We start from the raw sequence: 19,392 nt of genomic DNA on the forward strand, positions 1-19,392 counted from the left end.
ATGTCAATGGAGCGTCCTTCATGGTTATTACCGTGCAACTGCTGAAGATTATTTGAAATAACTTCAAATCAATTAGGACTGTGTAACCTTCGTATCGTCTGGAAATTAATTCTTCTATATTAAAGATATACTAAGATCCTCATATATTATGAAATAAAATACTTTTTAAAAATAAAAATACAAGAAGATTAAATCAAGAATAAGGGGCAGGGGAATACATACAGAAATAGACCTAACTTTATCAAATTAATAACATAACCACACAAAAGGAAAAAAACAAAAACGTGATCCCATACCACAGTTTAATTCTATACTCTTAATGGAGTACATTGTGAGGTTGTAAAAAATGCAAACAAATTCTGAATTTTATATTTAGTTAGCTGATTAAAGTGGTATTATTTTAGCCATTCTGGAACCATCTGAATGTGCAAGTGTATACTGTACTGATACTGTTCTTTCTTTTGTTAGTGGGAACAAGTTGTCATTATGGGAACAGGTAAATAGGCATAATAGAAAGAAACAAAGAACACTGTGGTGTTAGATTAGAATCAGAAATATTAATATGATCTCATGATTACATATACATATATATACACACACAGACACACACCATGTGTTTAAGTATTTGTAACTCCATGGGTTTTTTAAAAATCACTTACTGTCATCTGAAATTAACTTGCTCAATTTCTTATGTCTAATCAGTTAATCTGCTTGAATTTTCTCCCATTCAATCAGTTCATTCTGTACAGTCACTCAAACTGTTACTTCTGTTCATTAACAGTTTATACCACCAACTACTTACAAAATAAAGCTCAAACTCCTATCAAGCATTCAAGCACATATATTGTTTTGTCCTCAAGCTACTTTTTAAAGATTATTCATTACTATTCTCCTAATTATTGACTTTCTAGCTACAATGTATAGGATTCAAAAGATGAAATCAAGTTTGCTTATTTGTATTTATTAACTTATTAATTAATAGAGAAGGGGGAGAATGGTAGCAAAGAATAGTAACTGAAGAATGAATCTCAATGCAGTATTTTCATTTTTTTTTTACATGCACATGCAGTATAAATAACAACACAAACTACAATACCTGAGTCTTAGTTTTTATACTTTTTGGAAGACAGCGTCCAGGAGAAGCAGCTTTGACCTCATCTTTCAACTTGGTAATATTTTTAGTCAAAACCTCTAAAGTTTTCATTATTTCTGCTTTATCTTCAGACTTCATTGCTTTGTTTTTCTCCAGTTTTGAAATTAACATCTGGCCAATTTTTAAAAACAAAAATATAAGACTTATTTCTACTACTACTTAGAAAGTAAACATAGCAAAGTAAATATAAAAATAAGTAAGTACTACTTATAGCTTATGTATTCATGACAAGGCTTACAATCACCAAGACAGCACAACAGCAGACTGGTGACACTCTCTCAATTCAAGTCTTAATCTTGGTTTGCACTGTGAAGAACTATAGTACTGCTTAAGTCTCTTAGAATACAAATTTCTTATGGTTATAAGCTTTAAATTTAATTTAATCCCTGAAAACTCATCAATTTGAAATAGCAATAATTTTACTTTCTAATCCATCTGTTGATATTACTGAGTCTAAGTATTCACACTCCAAAAGCAGTCTGTAACCCAGAAAGAATCACAGGAAAAGTTTTACGGCTTCCTTTCATATGAGATATTAGAAAAATGGAATATTTAATTACCTTCTTTCTTTTGTTAGAGGGAACAGTAACTGGCTAGGCTAAGAACAATACACTGTACAAAGATAAGAAGAAAGAAGATAAACATGGTAAGGAGTAGAAGACACCACACAATATAGATTCTATAGTACTATAGTATAATACTATAATCTATAGTATTATAGATTCTCTGAGTCAAGATGGTTTCAGTTTTTGGTGTAAAGCATTGTGATGTCTCTTTATCAAGTATATACAAATTTAAATCAGAAAAGGCATAATTTTAAACCAAATGTTCAAAAGTTTGTGTATTTTTAATATTTTGAAATGTTATAACTTTTATTACCAGACATAATTAAGAACTGACACCTAACTGAATGTCGTAACTAGAGCGAAATTGGCATCTTCTACTCCCTATTACCATGTTTATCTTCTCACTTGCTATGTCAGGCATATTGTTCTTAGCCTAGCCAGATACTGTTCCCTCTGACAAATCTAACTTTAATTATTTTACCTTCTGTGTTTCAATGTGCTTTTCTAAAATTTCTTGTTTCCTTTTCCTTACATCTTGCTGAAGTTTCAGTGCCTCCTAGAGAAGGGATCAAAAATAGTATTAGAAAACTTACTTTTCCAAAAAAACCCCACAATTACTTAAGAAGACAGAACTGTGCTCTAAATGAGATTGTGGCAAGAAGCTTGGAAACAAAAAAAAAAATGCAAAATTAATCAAGAGAGCCTTTCATTACAAGAGGAAAATTAATATTTACTAATATACTATGGAAAACAAAAGTTCAGTGGCAGCCAACATATATACCTTTATCTCTATTTTATGAAAAAACACATACATGCAGAAAAAAGCTTCCCTATATGCAAATACTGTATACTACTAATTACACTTACCTGCTTTTTTTTCTGTGCTTCATTATTATCAACTGCAGAAGTGGAAACAAGTAAGGTTTTTTGTGCAGCCTTCAAAGCAGCTGGATTATACACCGTTTTTGTTAGGCCAGTAGATGTAGACAACACCTACCAATACAAATTCAATTTTTCAAAAAATGTATCAAGTAGTCATGATCTCCTGAGTCCTATTTTCTTCAAAACTCAACTTTAAAACACTCCTGTCAAAATTTAGCACACTGAACTAAAACTACTTATATAGTAACAGTAACTAAGTCACATTTAGCATCTTGAAAGGAAGGGTATGAGTGGGGGACACGCTACACAGTGAAAAACTTTTAAAGTAATATCATATACCTTCAGGAAAAAAGCAAAAAACAAACATATAAAAACTTCAAATCAATAAACATTGGTGGTATTACTGTAACACTGATAAAATATTAGCTGCTGAACACATTACTAGTATTCCTAGTGACTAAAGATAAACTGTACACAAGAGCACAGCAGAGGAGGAATTATGTCCTGAAAATAATTTTAAATGATCATTTATAATTGATACTTCTGACATTAACCTTATTGCTTTGTCTTCTCCATTTCTTTGCTGGCATTAGCATTACTCCTTTTTCTTTAAGGGAGCTTATTCCCTTTAATTCAGCTCAGGTTTAGCACAACCATTCAAGATCTCTGCAAAGTCAATCACTTATTTCTTCTACCTAGGTTCCTCTATGAAATAATATCCTTATTAAAATATTTAGTAAAGATTACTTGATGATACTTTAATTTATATTTCTCCCTCAATCTCTCTTCCCTGTCCTTACTGTAAGAGCCCTGAAACATAAACCATCTCTTTCTCTTCTTTGTGCTTCTTCCAGTATCTAAACCTTGCTACCAGCTAATTATAAAACCATGAGTGAGTTCAGGAACCTTTCTGGGACTCATTTTGCTCATTAAATAAGAAAGTTCAACCTGATAGTATCTAATGTCCTCATAAACCCAAAGATTCATTCCATGAGGGTAAGGATTTTTTTTTTTAACGTGGCTCACTGCTGTATCTTCAGTGCCTAGAACAGTGCCAGACACAAAGCAAGTACTCAATAAACACTTTTGCACTAAATTACAATGAAGCGATGGTAGATCAGTGTGAACAATCTTTTTCTCACAAAGATCAATTCAAGAAAATTAAAGTGTACAGGCTGTCTTTTTTATCTTCCAAAAGAAACAGAAAGTTGTCTGTTCCAGAGAGTGGTTGATTACTGGTTCTTGGGAAGGAATTTAGAGATCCCTTCAAAGAGATCTATGAATGCCATAAAACCTAAACATGAAACCACATGTGAGAGTGTGTAACTTTCCAGAGGAAAAAACACAGCTTCCAAAGTCATGACCTAAAAGAAGTTTATGACCTAAAAGAAGTTAGAAGAACAACGTAAGTAGAAGAGTATCAATGAGAAATCGAGTCCTATTTTCTGACTACTAAAAGTAGCAATCTGGACATGACTTTAAATATTTTATCATGAAATTAGATTAGGGAACATCACAAAGCTTAAGCAACTCATCACTATTCTAAGTACTCAAGAATGTCATAGCTTCAAAATGAAAAAAAAAAAAAAATCCAGAATACTGTAATTATACTACCTCCATACAGCACAACTGATGTTTAAAAATATAGGCTTTTTATAGTAGTTGGTATGTTCAAAATTTGATAATTTTCTTCAGTAATGAAAACACTCAAGGTATCACTAACAAATATGAAATGGTTGCATTCAGTAAAATACAAAACGGACACGGATTTAGTTCACTGTCTAACTTGTCACTATTCTATCATGCTACCTTACCACACTATGCAATGTCAAACTGTATGAAAATGTAAGGGTGAGACAAACACTGTATAAAGGGAGAAACACAGGATGATCTGCTGAAGCAAAAGTTGAAGTGTTTCATAAACCATCTTCATCATGATGGTTCTGTAACAGTTGAAAAGCTGTGACCCAAAAAGATTTCTATATTCAGATAAACTTGGAAACAATATTACAATACTACTTTGTCCTTTCAAGTGGTATATTATCATAAGAGCTATGAGAAAGCCAGAAGTAAAGAAATCCATAATTTAACTAAGCATTTCTCCAATTTCAAGGAGTAGAGAATTCTCCCTTTCAAAGTATTGTTATTAATACCAGATACCAGACTAAGGTGTACTATTTCAGGGTTAATAAAATCATCTGACAACAAGATTTCTGTATTCCTGTATCACTTCCTTGTTTTGTCCAGGAACTTCCTTCTGTAAAAACAGAACATGAGCTAACGTATTTCACTGAGTTTAAGACACCACTGACTAGGAGGTCATTTAATATAACCCTACTAAAGGAAAAGGCTGCCAATTATAACCATAAACATCAACAACTGTAAGATACAGCCCAATTTCAGAGGTGTAAAAATGTGAAAATAAAATGTCTTACAAACAGTGAAGTTACAAATTTGCTCACTATCTGAAGCTATTTGGTTTCAGAGTTTAGATAGTAAGCATTAGAATAACAAAAAATGCTTGCATTTTTCAAAAGATAAAAATAGACTCGTGACCAAAGAAAATCTGTTAAAAATGAAACCAGTGGAGGGAAGTAACAAACCCAACAGAAAAGATGATGCTACAGTTCTAAGAATATAATCAAAACATTCTAGTAGCCTTTCTAAACAACCACATCTGTTTTCGAAAGGGTTTCTGCATATGCCGTATTTTTACATATTGACTTTATTTCCAGTGACCTTGCTGCATTCACTTATTAATTCAAGTTGTTTGTGAATTCTTTTGGATTTTCTACATATATAATCATATCATCTATAAGTAAACAGTTCTGTCTCTCCCTTTCCAACATTTATGCCATTTATTTTACTGCTTTATTATAATGGTTAGGCCCTATACTTCTGGGAAAAAGTGACAAGAGCGGACATCCTTTATTCAATATTCCACCATTAACAAATAATGTTAGCTGTAGGGTTTTTTTGTGGTTTTTTTACAGATATACTTTGTCAAAATTGAAGAAATTTCTATTACTAATTTCCAAAATGTGTAATGTGACTAAATAATTTTATCACGTTTTTTCCTACTGAAATAATCACATGGGGTCCGGTTCCCCTTCCTTCAATATCTACCCCATTCCTTCCCTCAATCTTTTATTTTGTTAATATGGTGAAATAAACTGATTTTCAAATGCTAAATCAACCTTGCATTTCTGGAATAAATACTACCTGGTCAAGATTTATTCTATTACCACTGCACACTTGCTAACATCGTATTTAGGACTTTTGTGTTTATGTTCATGAGATATTGGCTTGTAATTTTCCTTTCTTGTAATACACTTGTCATGTCTGGTATCAAAGCTTTTGTTGAATTCATAAGATGAGTTGAAAAGTATCATATCCTTTGTTGTTGAAATATATACATCACTAATACCTCTTACTTTCAAGATAAAAGCCAATTCTTCAATAAAATAGAGGTTATAATCTATTTATACCTCCTTATTCATTTCCTATATAAAATATTACAAGCCATGACTATTACTAGTACTTATAAAAAAACAGATTTTTCTCATGGATAAAAATGGGGAAAAAAAGTATTTTGTAAAAATTACTTACTGCAAAAGAAGGTTATTACAAATTAAGTCATCCAAGTATCATTTTTTAATAATTGGTGCCAAGTTAAAATCAAACACAAAAGAAACACAGTTAAGATGACTCAAAGCCACATCTCAATAAGCTAGTTCTCACATGTTTCTAAAGCAAATGCCAATTTTATTCTTCATAAATCTCTCTACAGTAAGCTGAGGCATTCAGGCATCATTTTATTGATCACTCTATTCAAATAATACTTACTTAACAGCTACTACGGTATCTTAATATAGCAGCAAAAATCAGGTTTTAAGTTTCCTCTTTCTTAGCCCTCTCACATGCAGTCTTATTAAAAGAATCACTAAAGGGTTTATTGGCTATTACAAGAGGTAGGGGATAAAATTTCATATTTGTGCACTTATTTGGCTTAAACAATGACAGAAATTACTGTTTGGATACAAGGTTTGAGTTTTTGCCTGCCTTCAATTTTTAAAAAATTTAAATAACATTTGATGAACATTCTCCTACTCTTCCCTAAGACTTCTCTGCATCACTGAGCTCTAAGGATTACTATGCAAAAGTCCCTACTGACTAGGGAACAGAAATAACCAAGAATAAGCAAAACCAAAATGCTATTCTGTAAACAGGTTCACTGAAGACTGGAAGTTACATACTGGTAAATAATTGTTTTCCTTAGAAGATTCATTACAATCTTTACTGAGTAATTTTCTTTCAAAAATAGCCCACTACCATTAGTGATTTTTCATAAATTAACGCTAACTATATTAGTAAACGTATACTATCAATTCCAAATCTGTACACTTTTTATCTAAAGCTATACAAAACATGTTAAAAAATGAGAACAAGTAGGAAAACATACTAGAAAAGTTTTGTAGAAGTTGTAATTAATACACTTTAATTTCAGAGTACAAATCTTAACATAACAGATCCTAAACATAATCAGGGCTGTAGACCTCTCCAGAATTGCTTAGTACTATACTAAGGGTAACGATCCTTATACTGTTATTCCTTAGTTACTTATTATCAAAGAGGATAAAAATAATCAAAGTAAACATTCAGACACTGCTAAATTTAGTAGCATAGACTAAGCCACACAGAATCAGGCAGGGGCGGAGGGGCATATATGGAAAAATCTGGAGGTTTCACAGTAGAGGTTAGATTTTCAATTTTTAAAAGAATGACTCGAACTAGAATTCTGTTAGGCAGAGGGAAACACACTCCAGAAAAACCACCATGAGAAAGAAGATAAAAGAGGCAGAAAATAGCAAGAGACAATGAGCAGAAAAGAGCTTATTAGGGTAGAAAGGAAGACCTAAAACAGAGGTAACAGAACCAGAGTAATTGAGGTATGATGAGTTATTAATCCAACAGTCATTTAGCTGAGAAAATTAGTGTAAGTTTCTATAAAGAGTTAAAGATAGTCTGAGGGTGGATGGTGGCAGTGTAAATTAGAGGGGGTGCCAGCCCAGAGGTCAGGGAACCTACAAACACAAGTGGATGACTCTAAAGCTTCTGGACTGCACAACATGAAAATGGGGCCATCACTTCCAGAGGTGGGTGGCTAGGAGAAGATATTAATTTAGAGAGGAAATAATGAATCATTTTAGGCATTTTATGCCTGAAGTAATGCTGAGGTACCCAAGAGGAAAATGTGATATTCAGAATGAGATTCATATTCAAATTTCTAGAACTGACAAAGTTTAACACAGTAAATATGGAAATAATATACTGAAGAACCAGTGAAGAGAGCAGGTCAGCTATTTCATGAGACGTTCTAATTATCTATAATGTCAATTTGCTCTGTAATCTTCATAATGGAAAGAGCCAGGGACTAGAAATAGAAGATCCAGGTTCCAGTCTTAGCTCAGTAACTCACAGTGTATAGGTCAACCATAAAGTTTTCAGGGCCTTACCTTCCTTTAAGTTTAGGATAAGAAATAAGAAAGATTACCTAATTCTAATATTCTGTGACTCCACATACCTCAAAAAAAGACTAAAGATCAGGGCCATTCATTCACACCTAAACAAAAAATTAATATATCTACACAGAATTATAAGACAGGTTCAAAAATGCTCTTAATTAAGTCAGCATTTGCTCCCCTCATTTGAAAAAAAATTGACTAACTGCATCGTCACACTATACACAATAGCTGTTGTCATAAAAAACTTTTTTATACCATTCTTTCCAATTTACAAGATACTCTTAAATAATATTTTATTTAATCCTCATAAAACCTCGAGAAAGATAAATATAACCATCACCACTTATTGATGAGGAAAAGGGTTCAGGAAGATTAAGCGCACTGCCCAAAGTCATGCAGTTAGTAAGTAACGAGCCAGAGCTCAAACTCAGGTAAAGCTCCTAACTCATGGCCCTTTCTATAAGGTTATCAGAGGTTTAAAATGAAAATGTACAGTATCTCTAAGAAAAAATAGTAAGTGAAAAAACAAAAAGAATGGAGCATAAGGAAATAAAGTGAGTGGCAAGTATTAAAACGCTGATGCAAAAAGTAAAAAGAGGTAGGCAAATATTTTTCTTTTTCAGCAAATGGAAAGCAAAAAGTTAGGAATAAAAGATACAGATACTATTAAGAAGCAAGAGTTTGGAACTATGAAAAAAATTAAAAAATTAAGATGCCACCTGAAAACATTTATGAAGCCAAGACACACACATCATGCTATTCTTCTTACCTTTTCAGTTGCTGAAACAGATGGCTTTGATACAAAACCCAACCTGTCCTTCACAGATAACTTAGTTACATTCTAAAAAAATTAAAATGGACATATTCAGTGTTTCCCCAAACATATATAAGTCTGTAGGGATTTTGAACATTCTCATTCTACTAACATATCCTGACTATAAGTACACTGATATTAATAACAAAAACTTGGGCCATTTTCAAAGACAGAGACAGAAAGAAAATGTGTTTGGAAAAATAAACAGTATACAGTATTACTCAATCCTGGAAAATGATTATATAAAGAGGTTTTTAAATAATTTTAAAATTATTGTGCCTGTCACATAAGCAGGTGGCTTGCTAAAGTCCCCTTCACTGATACAGAATCATAAATTCTTAGATTCCTATGTTGACAAGTAGAAAGTTTGTACATTCTAAACATTAGAGTAGTTAAAAATGCACCTGCTTCTTGAGCTTAAAACAAATGCTATTCTTTCCTATAGTATGTTTGGTTTATGGCCAGTATACACAGTATTTGGTGATGATTTGAGATAGCAGGATTGGAGGGTTGTTTGTTTGTTTTTTAGTACCTAATAATTTACTGATTTACATCCTGCGTGTTTTTATAAAATCTCAATGTCTTACTCTTCAGGACTAATCTGCAAAGACTATTTTAATAAGGTGGCATCCATTAGCTAAGTATGATACTACATCCTAACTATCTTACACAGCAAATGTTGAAACATCTGTAGACAAAAGAAAGTTAAGTTTCAGAGACTGAGGGTGTGGAAACAAGAAACTGCCACTCGAGTGTGGAAGGGAATGGGAAGGGAATGACATATGGAGAAGAGAACCTGAGAATCAGGAATAAGTGATGCAAAGTTCTGAGAGAGCTGCATTAAGTAACTTGAAGCTTTAAGCCTTCCCTTCCCAAAAGCTTTCAGTTCAGTCTACTGCATAATTATGTCTGGAACAGGAGTCTAAGGAAGTAAAAGATGATGGAAAAGTAAGATTTAATGTACTAAAACTTTACTTTTTAGGCAGTTTTGCTAGAAAATGTCTCCTCTGAAGTTAAAAAGAACTCTTTCTCATAAATAAGTATTAGCCAGACAAAAGATTCAAATACTACAGGAAAAGTAGTCTGTAAAAATGTTATGGTAATGGTAAAAAAAAATTTTACAGGTGCTGTCCAAATACATACAGACTATATTTCTGTATAAGTATATATACATACACATGCACACACATATATATATACATACACACACATACAATTAACTAAAATTCAGATCACCAAGGGAAACTGATAGACTGAGAACCTATCATGTGACAGGCACAATAAGACTTTTCATTTACCTGAGGAAGGTCTGAACTGGCACTCTGGGCTTCTGCTGGTTCAATAGTACTTGAAGGTACTGGACCCAACCGCTCTTTGACTGACTGCTTCACAACAGGCAAAATGGGCTGCTGAACTAAAGGCTGCATTACCTCAGAACAAGATAAAAATGTTAAGCTGATTAGCTCATGAGCAGGAAGAGTAACCTTCCTGGCAGGGAGAGTAACCTTCGTTATTCTGTTACTAAGTAGCCCATGCAGACAGTTTTAAAAGTGGAGCTTATAGTCAAAGCCTAACCACCTGCCAAATTCCTTCCTTCATACAAGTTCCCTATACATGTCTACAGATACAAGAAAAATTTATAAAGTAGAGGAAAAAATCAAAATCTACCCTTCAGTATCTTTTTGTCTCTCTTTAATTAACAGAAGAAAGCTAAATAGAAAAACAAGGTGCTATAGTACACTTATACAAACAATTAAATTTTATATATTGATTGACTTCCTGATTAAAAGAAAAAGAGAGAAAGGGAAGAGAGGGAAGGAAGGATTTCCAATATGAACTCATAGTATGAGTTTCTAGAATACAAACAGGTACTACATACTGGAATATGTCCCACTTTAAGGGATGGTTCTGTTTTATATGTATCATCTCATGAATTTCTAACCTAGGGATGAATGTAACAGCAAAATGAAAGAGCAGGTTAGAGAAGCTAAGTAACTTGCTCAAACCTACATTCAGTTAACAATGGTAGAGCCAGGATCTGAACTCAAGTCTACCTGACTGCATGCCTCTCCTTTTAAAAAACACTATGCCAAATGCTTTTCTTTCCAAAGAAAAGCATTTAATTTCACACAAATTTCTTTCTTACCTTTGGAGAAGTAGTTTGCAACTGTTGGGTGCTTCCTTCTCTGTGCCAGTAAACTTTAATAAAGCGATTATTTAGTACTGCTTCTGTACTTGATATCGCTTTCTTTGCTTCTTCGTATGTTGCAAATTGGATAAGGGCACCTTCAGGATCCCCATTATAGGCAACCTAAGATTTAAAATATTAAGCACAGAGAATTTGCAAATGAATCAGTTGCTTTATATAGTAAAATGCCTCAGGAAATGAAATACTGGCCCTTCCAAGTTACAGTGTATCTTTATACTACCTTATATCGAGATAATTACCACAGACTACTTTCACTCCAGAAGAAATGGTAACTATGTACCACTCAGTAGAATCAGCCTCCTCTAAATAACATTTAGGAGAGAATGCTCATTGCACAAAGGTTATATTCAAGCATTCAAAATGTTTCACTTCTTACCCCCAATATTAATGCTATGGGAAATAATCCTCATGTCAGTGAGTGATATAAAGTCAAAAGAAGGCAGTAAACTATTTTCAAAGGAATGATCTCTAACTAAAAATTACAGAAAAATCCATCTGTAAAATTTTCCAAACTGGTTAATTCCCACAAAAATATTTCCAAAAGCACACACAAAAAATTTTAGGTAGGAGAGGGGGGAACTCTACAAAACAATAGCAAAAATCATATTTTACACATAAGGAAACTAAGACTCAAAAAGTATGCAATTCTTTAGACCCATATAATGAATAAGGAGCATTAACAGATCCAAAGCTTTTTAGTGTTCAATAATACCAGCACTTCCGAAATGTATTCTATAAACTACAGGTGAGGCAAAGCAATACAAAATAGGGATTAACCACACAGACCCTGAATCAAACCACCTGGTTTTAGATAACAATACCCACTCTGTAGCTGTTAAGAATTAAACAGTAATTCATATAAAATGGTGGGGCGGGGACTGTACACGGGGCGGATGATGGTAGGGTGTTCAATTAGGATAAAGCTACAGGGCTTTTTGAAACTAATTTTTCAAAATATATATTTTATAAATAATAAGGCAAATGACATACAGATACAGCAAAAGGACCTGTATGGAGATAACAATCTCAATAGTAACTGAGGAAACACAAATTGAAACAATATAAATTAAAGAAAAAAACTGAAATAATAGTGAAATACTCAGCTCTAAATTTCTTTAAATTTAATATTACTAATGTAGTTAACTGGGGAAGGAAAAGCATTTTTCAAAGTCTAGATCCACATGCAGTAGATCAAACTGAACTGCCATAAAAAGATATTTAGAGATAGCCCAGATAACATTAAATTACTACAGGGGACCCAAAACAAGGACCCACATACTTTTAAATACATATATATTTGTAAGCTTGCATACTAATTTATTGGTAGATACATTCAGAAATACAAAACAAAAAATCCAAAATAATACATGGTAAGCTGTTACCAATAATGTAATAATATCATGCAGATACATGAGGAAAAGAAGAGACAGAGAGCTGAAAATATTTTCTTTAAATCTGTAGAAATCTCTACTGACTAACCCTAAGCAAGCATGCATTTTCTCATCTATTAGTTAATAATATTACTTTTTAAAGGGCAACACCACAAAATTTTCCAAAATACCAACTTAAGCTGTACTCTCTAACATCTATTCTTATCAGATTATGGGAAATAATTATTTTAGCTGAAAAGAATGCCATACAAACTGGAAAAGAAGCCCAAAATTATTTCAACACTTTCAACATATCACATAATATAAACTCAATACAAAATAATCTCACAAATAACATATACCTAAGCCAAGGTCTAATTTTAGGTGAAATCAAATACAAATTACAGATATTTATCTTAAAAGACATTTAAAAGCAGTAGAGGAAAAAGTAAATGTTTAAACTAATTAGGTATTTGGGCCCCCAAAGTATCTGAGAGCTATGTCCCACCTTAGAGGCAGCAAAAATAAATGTGACTAAAGCATTCTGCTAAAGTGAAACTAAGGAAATGAAAACTATAGTAAGATTAGACTTTACCACTGTGGCTATTTAACTTTGCTGTAATTTTATGATAACCTCTATTAGGTACAAAGTATATAATATGATCAATCAAGCCTCTTGCCTTTTCAAAGTAAATATGTTATTCAAAATCACATTTTTCTAAAATACAAAGTTTCATTTCATATCCAATTTTCTAAATTTAGAATATTACCAAAATTTCCATAATATTTTCTTATAAAAGTATTTCTTTTTACTATATTAAGATTTCCTCTCTAAATTAAGCAAAGACAACAGAATCACTTCATAGTTCTTACCTGCAAGTTAACCAAGGTTCCAAATCGACTAAAATGCTCATTAAGTTTGCTGATATTATTTAATTCTGGAGGAACTTTTCTAAGTTCAAGTTTGGTATTTTCATTTCCAAACTGAACCTTTTTCTGGAAGCCTGGGCTGTTTGTTCTATTAAAATTTGGTCTGTAACAAAAATCAAGTTAATTAATACATTCATTTATAAATCCTGATCCTTATCAAGTACAAAGGAATAAAGTTCTGCAACTTAAGTTCAATTTTCTTTTCAAAACTGAAATTGCTAGTTGATAAAGGAAATGTATACTTTTTTCCTTAAAAAATGAAGTTTCCAAATAAGTAGTGTTCATATCTTTCACAGAAGCCAAGTGAGAAGGGTTCTTCCAAATCATTTGTTCCTTCCCACTTCTATTCTACGCCTACTTAAAATTTGCAGCAGGAAAGGTCTATCCTCTTTCAGTCAATTTGCCTATATAACCATTTCACCATTTGTACCATTTCAGCAAAAGCTAGCTTATCGAAATAACTCCTATTTTCAAATACTGATTAAAAGTAAGAAATCACTGTCTTGATTTCTTTCCAATTAAAACAAAATGTGGGGAACAACAGACCATACGCTTGACACTTGAAGAACGGGGGCAAATCTGTGGCCCAGGGAGGTTATAATACTTGCCTTAAATCAGAGAATTAAAGGCAGAGACAGAACTATATACTATTCATTAATAAACATACGTGAAAGCTCTAAAAGTGTAATCCTAATCTTTCCTCAAACATGCTAAATTGTAAATGAATCCTCAAACACATACACTAACATTCTGATTCTCTATCTGCTTCTCTGAAGCCGTTCCTCAACAGCTTTGGTGCCCCCATCCTATCTCCCCTGCCCCCACCAAAGACTGCTTTCTAACTCTTTACAGGAATCACCCACATGCTAAAGCCTCCTCACATTTCTTCCCTAATAGCAGGCTCATGACTATCCCTTAAATAGCTAGTATTCAACAACATCTTTAAGTTAAGGGTTGGGTTTTTTGGGGGTAGGTAGGAAAAACATGTGCTAACCATCACACCATTTCTGTAAGCAAGTACCTTCCAAGTACCAGACGACTAACACACACACTTTTAGAAAACAGGTACTATATACTTTAGTTGGGGACTCCCTACAGAATAAATTTTACTTTGAAAGAGACCACAATTACTGCCACAATAATACTGCAATGATCCTAAAAATCCCTGCACAATAAAATTCCTCAATTTCCTCTGCCAGCTTACTTATCAAACCAAGTCTTCTTTGTAGGAACTCCAGGCTCCCCAGAACCAATGGTTCTTTTCCTTGACTCTGAATCCACTACTATCCTCATACTGCTTTTATTAGGAGGCTTTTCTGTTTGAGACAAAAGAAAAGAAAGCAAAGATTAATATTTTCTGTTAATCATAGCCACATTCTTAAGTTTACATTAAAAACAAAGTTCTGGCTTTTTGTCCAAATACACATGTTAGAAGAAACAGAAAAAATGTACATCTAAATACAGTAATCTAAGTGGTTTTATTTTGAATTCCTTTCACACTTAAATTAAGAAGAATCAGTAATTCTCATATGTCAAATTAATAATAAACAAATCATCTTGGGACTCTGTTTATAGTTTCGAAATCAAATGCACAACCTATAAGATTCAAAATTTAACACTAGTGCAATGACCCTAAGAATCAACAACTTTGAATTGAGAATGAAATGAGCTGCTTATTTGAACATCAGCAAATTAACATAATAAAATTATGTTAAATTTTAAAAGGTAAAGATTCAAAAGACTGAAATGCATTGCAAAAGAACTATAAACTGTAAACTACTTCCAATATTTCACACACTCTTAAGAGTTTGACAAACACAACTACATTTAACCTGTTATTCCTAAATGATGCTGAAGTTTAAAACATGCATCTTGGAAAGTGAAGTCAGGTGGGCCTCGGAAAGCATCACTACGAACAAAGCTAGTAGAGGTGATGGAATTCCAGTTGAGCTGTTTCAAATCCTGAAAGATGATGCTGTGAAAGTGCTGCACTCAATATGCCAGCAAATTTGGAAAACTCAGCAGTGGCCACAGGACTGGAAAAGGTTAGTTTTCATTCCAATCCCAAAGGCAATGCCAACGAATGCTCAAACTACCGCACAATTGCACTCATCTCACACGCTAGTAAAGTAATGCTCAAAATTCTCCAAGCCAGGCTTCAGCAATATGTGAACCGTGAACTCCCTGATGTTCAAGCTGGTTTTAGAAAAGGCAGAGGAACCAGAGATCAAATTGCCAACATCCGCTGGATCATGGAAAAAGCAAGAGAGTTCCAGAAAAACATCTATTTCTGCTTTATTGACTATGCCAAAGCCTTTAACTGTGTGGATCACAATAAACTGTGGAAAATTCTGAGAGAGATGGGAATACCAGACCACCTAACCTGCCTCTTGGGAAATCTGTATGCAGGTCAGGAAGCAACAGTTAGAACTGGACATGGAACCACAGACTGGTTCCAAATAGGAAAAGGAGTACTTCAAGGCTGTATATTGTCACCCTGCTTATTTAACTTATATGCAGAGTACATCATGAGAAACGCCGGACTGGAAGAAACACAAGCTGGAATCAAGATTGCCGGGAGAAATATCAATAACCTCAGATATGCAGATGACACCACCCTTATGGCAGAAAGTAAAGAGGAGCTAAAAAGCCTCTTGATGAAAGTGAAAGAGGAGAGCGAAAAAGGTGGTTTAAAGCTCAACATTCAGAAAACGAAGATCATGTCATCCGGTCCCATCACTTCATGGCAAATAGATGGGGAAACAGTGGAAACAGTATCAGACTTTATTTTGGGGGGCTCCAAAATCACTGCAGATGGTGACTGCAGCCATGAAATTAAAAGACGCTTACTCCTTGGAAGAAAAATTATGACCAGCCTAGATAGTATATTCAAAAGCAGAGACATTACTTTGCCGACTAAGGTCCGTCTAGTTAAGGCTATGGGTTTTCCTGTGGTCATGTATGGATGTGAGAGTTGGACTGTGAAGAAGGCTGAGTGTCGAAGTATTGATGCTTTTGAACTGTGGTGTTGGAGAAGACTCTTGAGAGTCCCTTGGACTGCAAGGAGATCCAACCAGTCCATTCTGAAGGGGATCAGGCCTGGGATTACTTTGGAAGGAATGATGCTGAAGCTGAAACTCCAGTACTTTGGCCACCTCATGCGAAGAGTTGACTCATTGGAAAAGACTCTGATGCTGGGAGGGATTGGGGGCAGGAGGAGAAGGGGACGACAGAGGATGAGATGGCTGGATGGCATCACAGACTCAATGGACTTGAGTCTGGGTGAACTCCGGGAGATGGTGATGAATAGGGAGGCCTGGCGTGCTGCGATTTATGGGGTTGCAAAGAGTCGGACACGACTGAGTGACTGAACTGAACTGAATCTTAGTCCACATAGAAAAAAATGTATATTTAAAATTCCTTTTTAAAAAGGAACTGGATAAATTGGTTATTTAAATCCTTCTGAGTATCTCTAAACACATGTAACCAAAAGAATTCTGGATCTGTTTCAGTACAGTATTTCTCATGGCTACCACTATAATTTCCAAGCAGGTCTTCCTACCAAATCAATTCTTCCTCTCATAGAATGAAAGTATCATCTGACCAATTATCCAAAAGCAGAAACCTAGTGTCTTTCATTTTACCCTCTCCATTAGCCCCATTTTAAGTTCCCAAATCAATAAGTTATAGGTGTTGTCAATTCTTTCCACTGAACTTAAATCTTTTACTTCCCAGCGTTACTACCCTAAGTCTAGCTACCATCATCTCTTCTACAATTTTTCAAACGCCTGTGATTGACCTCCTATTCCCTCTGACATTCCTTATTCCCTCTGTTCTAATCAGAAAGATCTTCTGGTTTCACAAAAGTATCAACAGGCTATACGTGCTTTATCAACCGCCTTTTTCTGACTGCTGCTAAGTCACTTCAGTCGTGTCCGACTCTGTGCAACCCCACACACGGCAGCCCACCAGGCTTCCCTGCCCCTGGGATTCTCCAAGCAAGAACACTGGAGTGCGTTGCCATTTCCTTCTCCAATGTATGAAAGTGAAAAGTGAAAGTGATGTTGCTCAGTCATGTCTGACCCTTAGCATGGACTGCAGCCTACCAAGGCTCCTCCGTCCATGGGATTTTCCAGGCAAGAGTACTGGAGTGGGGTGCCATTGCCTTCTCCTTTTTCTGACTAACTCTGACTTATCCTACATCTCTTCAGCATATCAGGTAGAAACATCCAGCATCTGGCATTGCAGGCATTCATAGGACAAACTGTACTTTCTTTGCCCAGTGGTATCTTCACAGGACCATTTTTGCAACACAATTTCTGGCCTTATTACTGCCTCCCAAACATGTTCGTTCACTAGCCCTTTTATAAAGTCTTTAAGCTATCCAATATCCTTTTCTACTTTAATATGTTCTTTATCTGAAGCTTCATTAAGAAAGACAGTGATGTGTTTGCTCCAACTCATCTGTATTCGCTCACTCATATTCTTTCATTATTATTTATTTAAAAGAGAGGGTGTTAATAAACACACAGAAGCAAGTTCCTCTTGATATACAATTAGCAAATGTGTCTTTTAGTTTGCATGTATTCTGTTTTCCCCCAGTATCTTTTTAATAAATTGTTTTTCTCCTTAAAATTTTCAGCACTAGTTCTGTTGATGAAAACTACTGAGCCCTACCTTCCTACCTATCTATATCCAATTAAGAGTGTCTAGCAAGTTTTCCACTGCCTTAGAATCTAGAATGAACAATTATCAGGCCTCAAGGTCACTTTTTTAGTAATTCCAAGGCAGCAAAAGGCCTAAAGTTTTTTTATTTGCTTAATAACAGTAATTTCCTATGAAGCTTTAAGTACGAAGCATAAGAATAGTTTCAACATAATACTCTGTGACAAATTTAAATGAGGCCATCTGCAGGCTGTTATAAATGTATAATAATTATATAATGAACAATATTATAAACTGTTAATTATGTATATCTCACAATCCAGGCCAGTAAATTTCAAACTAAATAGGCAACAGCTGAGAACACTTTGTGGGGGGTGGGGGGGAGACTGAAAAAGGTAAGGAAATAGAAGTACAGGTAACCCTCAGTTTAAATGGTTTGCTAAATCAGTTGTCTAGTACATAAAAACAATTTATGGACAATGTATTCCTGAACCAGCTTACAAAAACAGTACATGAAATAGCTAAAGAATAGTACTAAAATAATCACTATGTATAACGATTCTATGAGAAAAGGCATTCAAATTTCTAAGCAGGCATACCAGACATTTATCTCAGTGAGCCATTTCCTGTAACTTCTAACTATAGGCATGTGGAGCTGAAATGACCATAATTCCAACTTCTCTATGGTTAAGATTTATGTTCAAGGGATTTGATCCTTCTGTCTTCCCTCAATCACCACCACGAACCAAAAAAACTGACCAAGATTTGGGATGGGTCCAATATTGATCTACAGTGGAAAGCCACAAGGTAAGAAAGAGATGATTTGATGCTTCAGAGGTTCTAGTAAGAGCAAAGAATAGCGGTATAAAGAAAGAAAATGAGTGCCAAGTCATGACCGGAAGAAGGAAGTGGTTTTTCTCCGAACTAGTCAGGTAGGAGACACTCGGGATGAGTCAATATTAACACAATAAACAGCCACAATCTTAACTGGCTACTTTTCAATTACAAGCCATCTTATAACTCTTACATAAAAATTGTTAAGAAATCTCTTTTTCTGTTGTTGCTCTTTACAAAAGTCATTAGAATCCCTCTAGGAGACTTTTTGTTGGGGAAAAGGGGCATCTACATGAAATGTTGTCCTGTGACCTCATAGGATATAAGTTAAACTGGGTGTAAATTTAAATGTCCCTCACTCTATCACAAAAAGTTCCCTGAACACTCAAGACAGATGTTCAGGATCTGACAGTTTCTAATGAACAAATAAAAAAGTGCAAAGCA

General features: G+C 34.3%; 1 protein-coding gene across 50 annotated transcripts in view; it reads right to left on the reverse strand.

Moving 5' to 3' along the window:
* RBM26 (RNA binding motif protein 26) overlaps nt 1-19,392 on the reverse strand; it is an 84,974-nt gene that overhangs the window by 26,479 nt on the left and 39,103 nt on the right. For 18 of the 50 annotated variants that reach the window (XR_009595145.1, XR_009595144.1, XM_060394185.1 and 15 more), the window contains exons 10-17: nt 14,654-14,765; nt 13,393-13,552; nt 11,087-11,251; nt 10,239-10,370; nt 8,896-8,967; nt 2,587-2,712; nt 2,201-2,275; nt 1,097-1,264 (exon numbers count right to left, since the gene is read on the reverse strand). Coding sequence is in view for 48 of the 50 variants with exons in the window: in XM_060394185.1 (XP_060250168.1) it covers nt 1,097-1,264; nt 2,201-2,275; nt 2,587-2,712; nt 8,896-8,967; nt 10,239-10,370; nt 11,087-11,251; nt 13,393-13,552; nt 14,654-14,765 (1,010 nt within the window). In the remaining 2 variants the exon portion in view is untranslated. The remainder of the gene's footprint in view (nt 1-1,096; nt 1,265-2,200; nt 2,276-2,586; nt 2,713-8,895; nt 8,968-10,238; nt 10,371-11,086; nt 11,252-13,392; nt 13,553-14,653; nt 14,766-19,392) is intronic. The other 32 variants (XM_060394198.1, XM_060394196.1, XM_012184834.5 and 29 more) reach the window with 3 other exon arrangements.

This window comes from Ovis aries, chromosome 10 (genome assembly GCF_016772045.2).
Source record: "Ovis aries strain OAR_USU_Benz2616 breed Rambouillet chromosome 10, ARS-UI_Ramb_v3.0, whole genome shotgun sequence".
NCBI classification, from domain to species: Eukaryota; Metazoa; Chordata; class Mammalia; order Artiodactyla; family Bovidae; genus Ovis; species Ovis aries.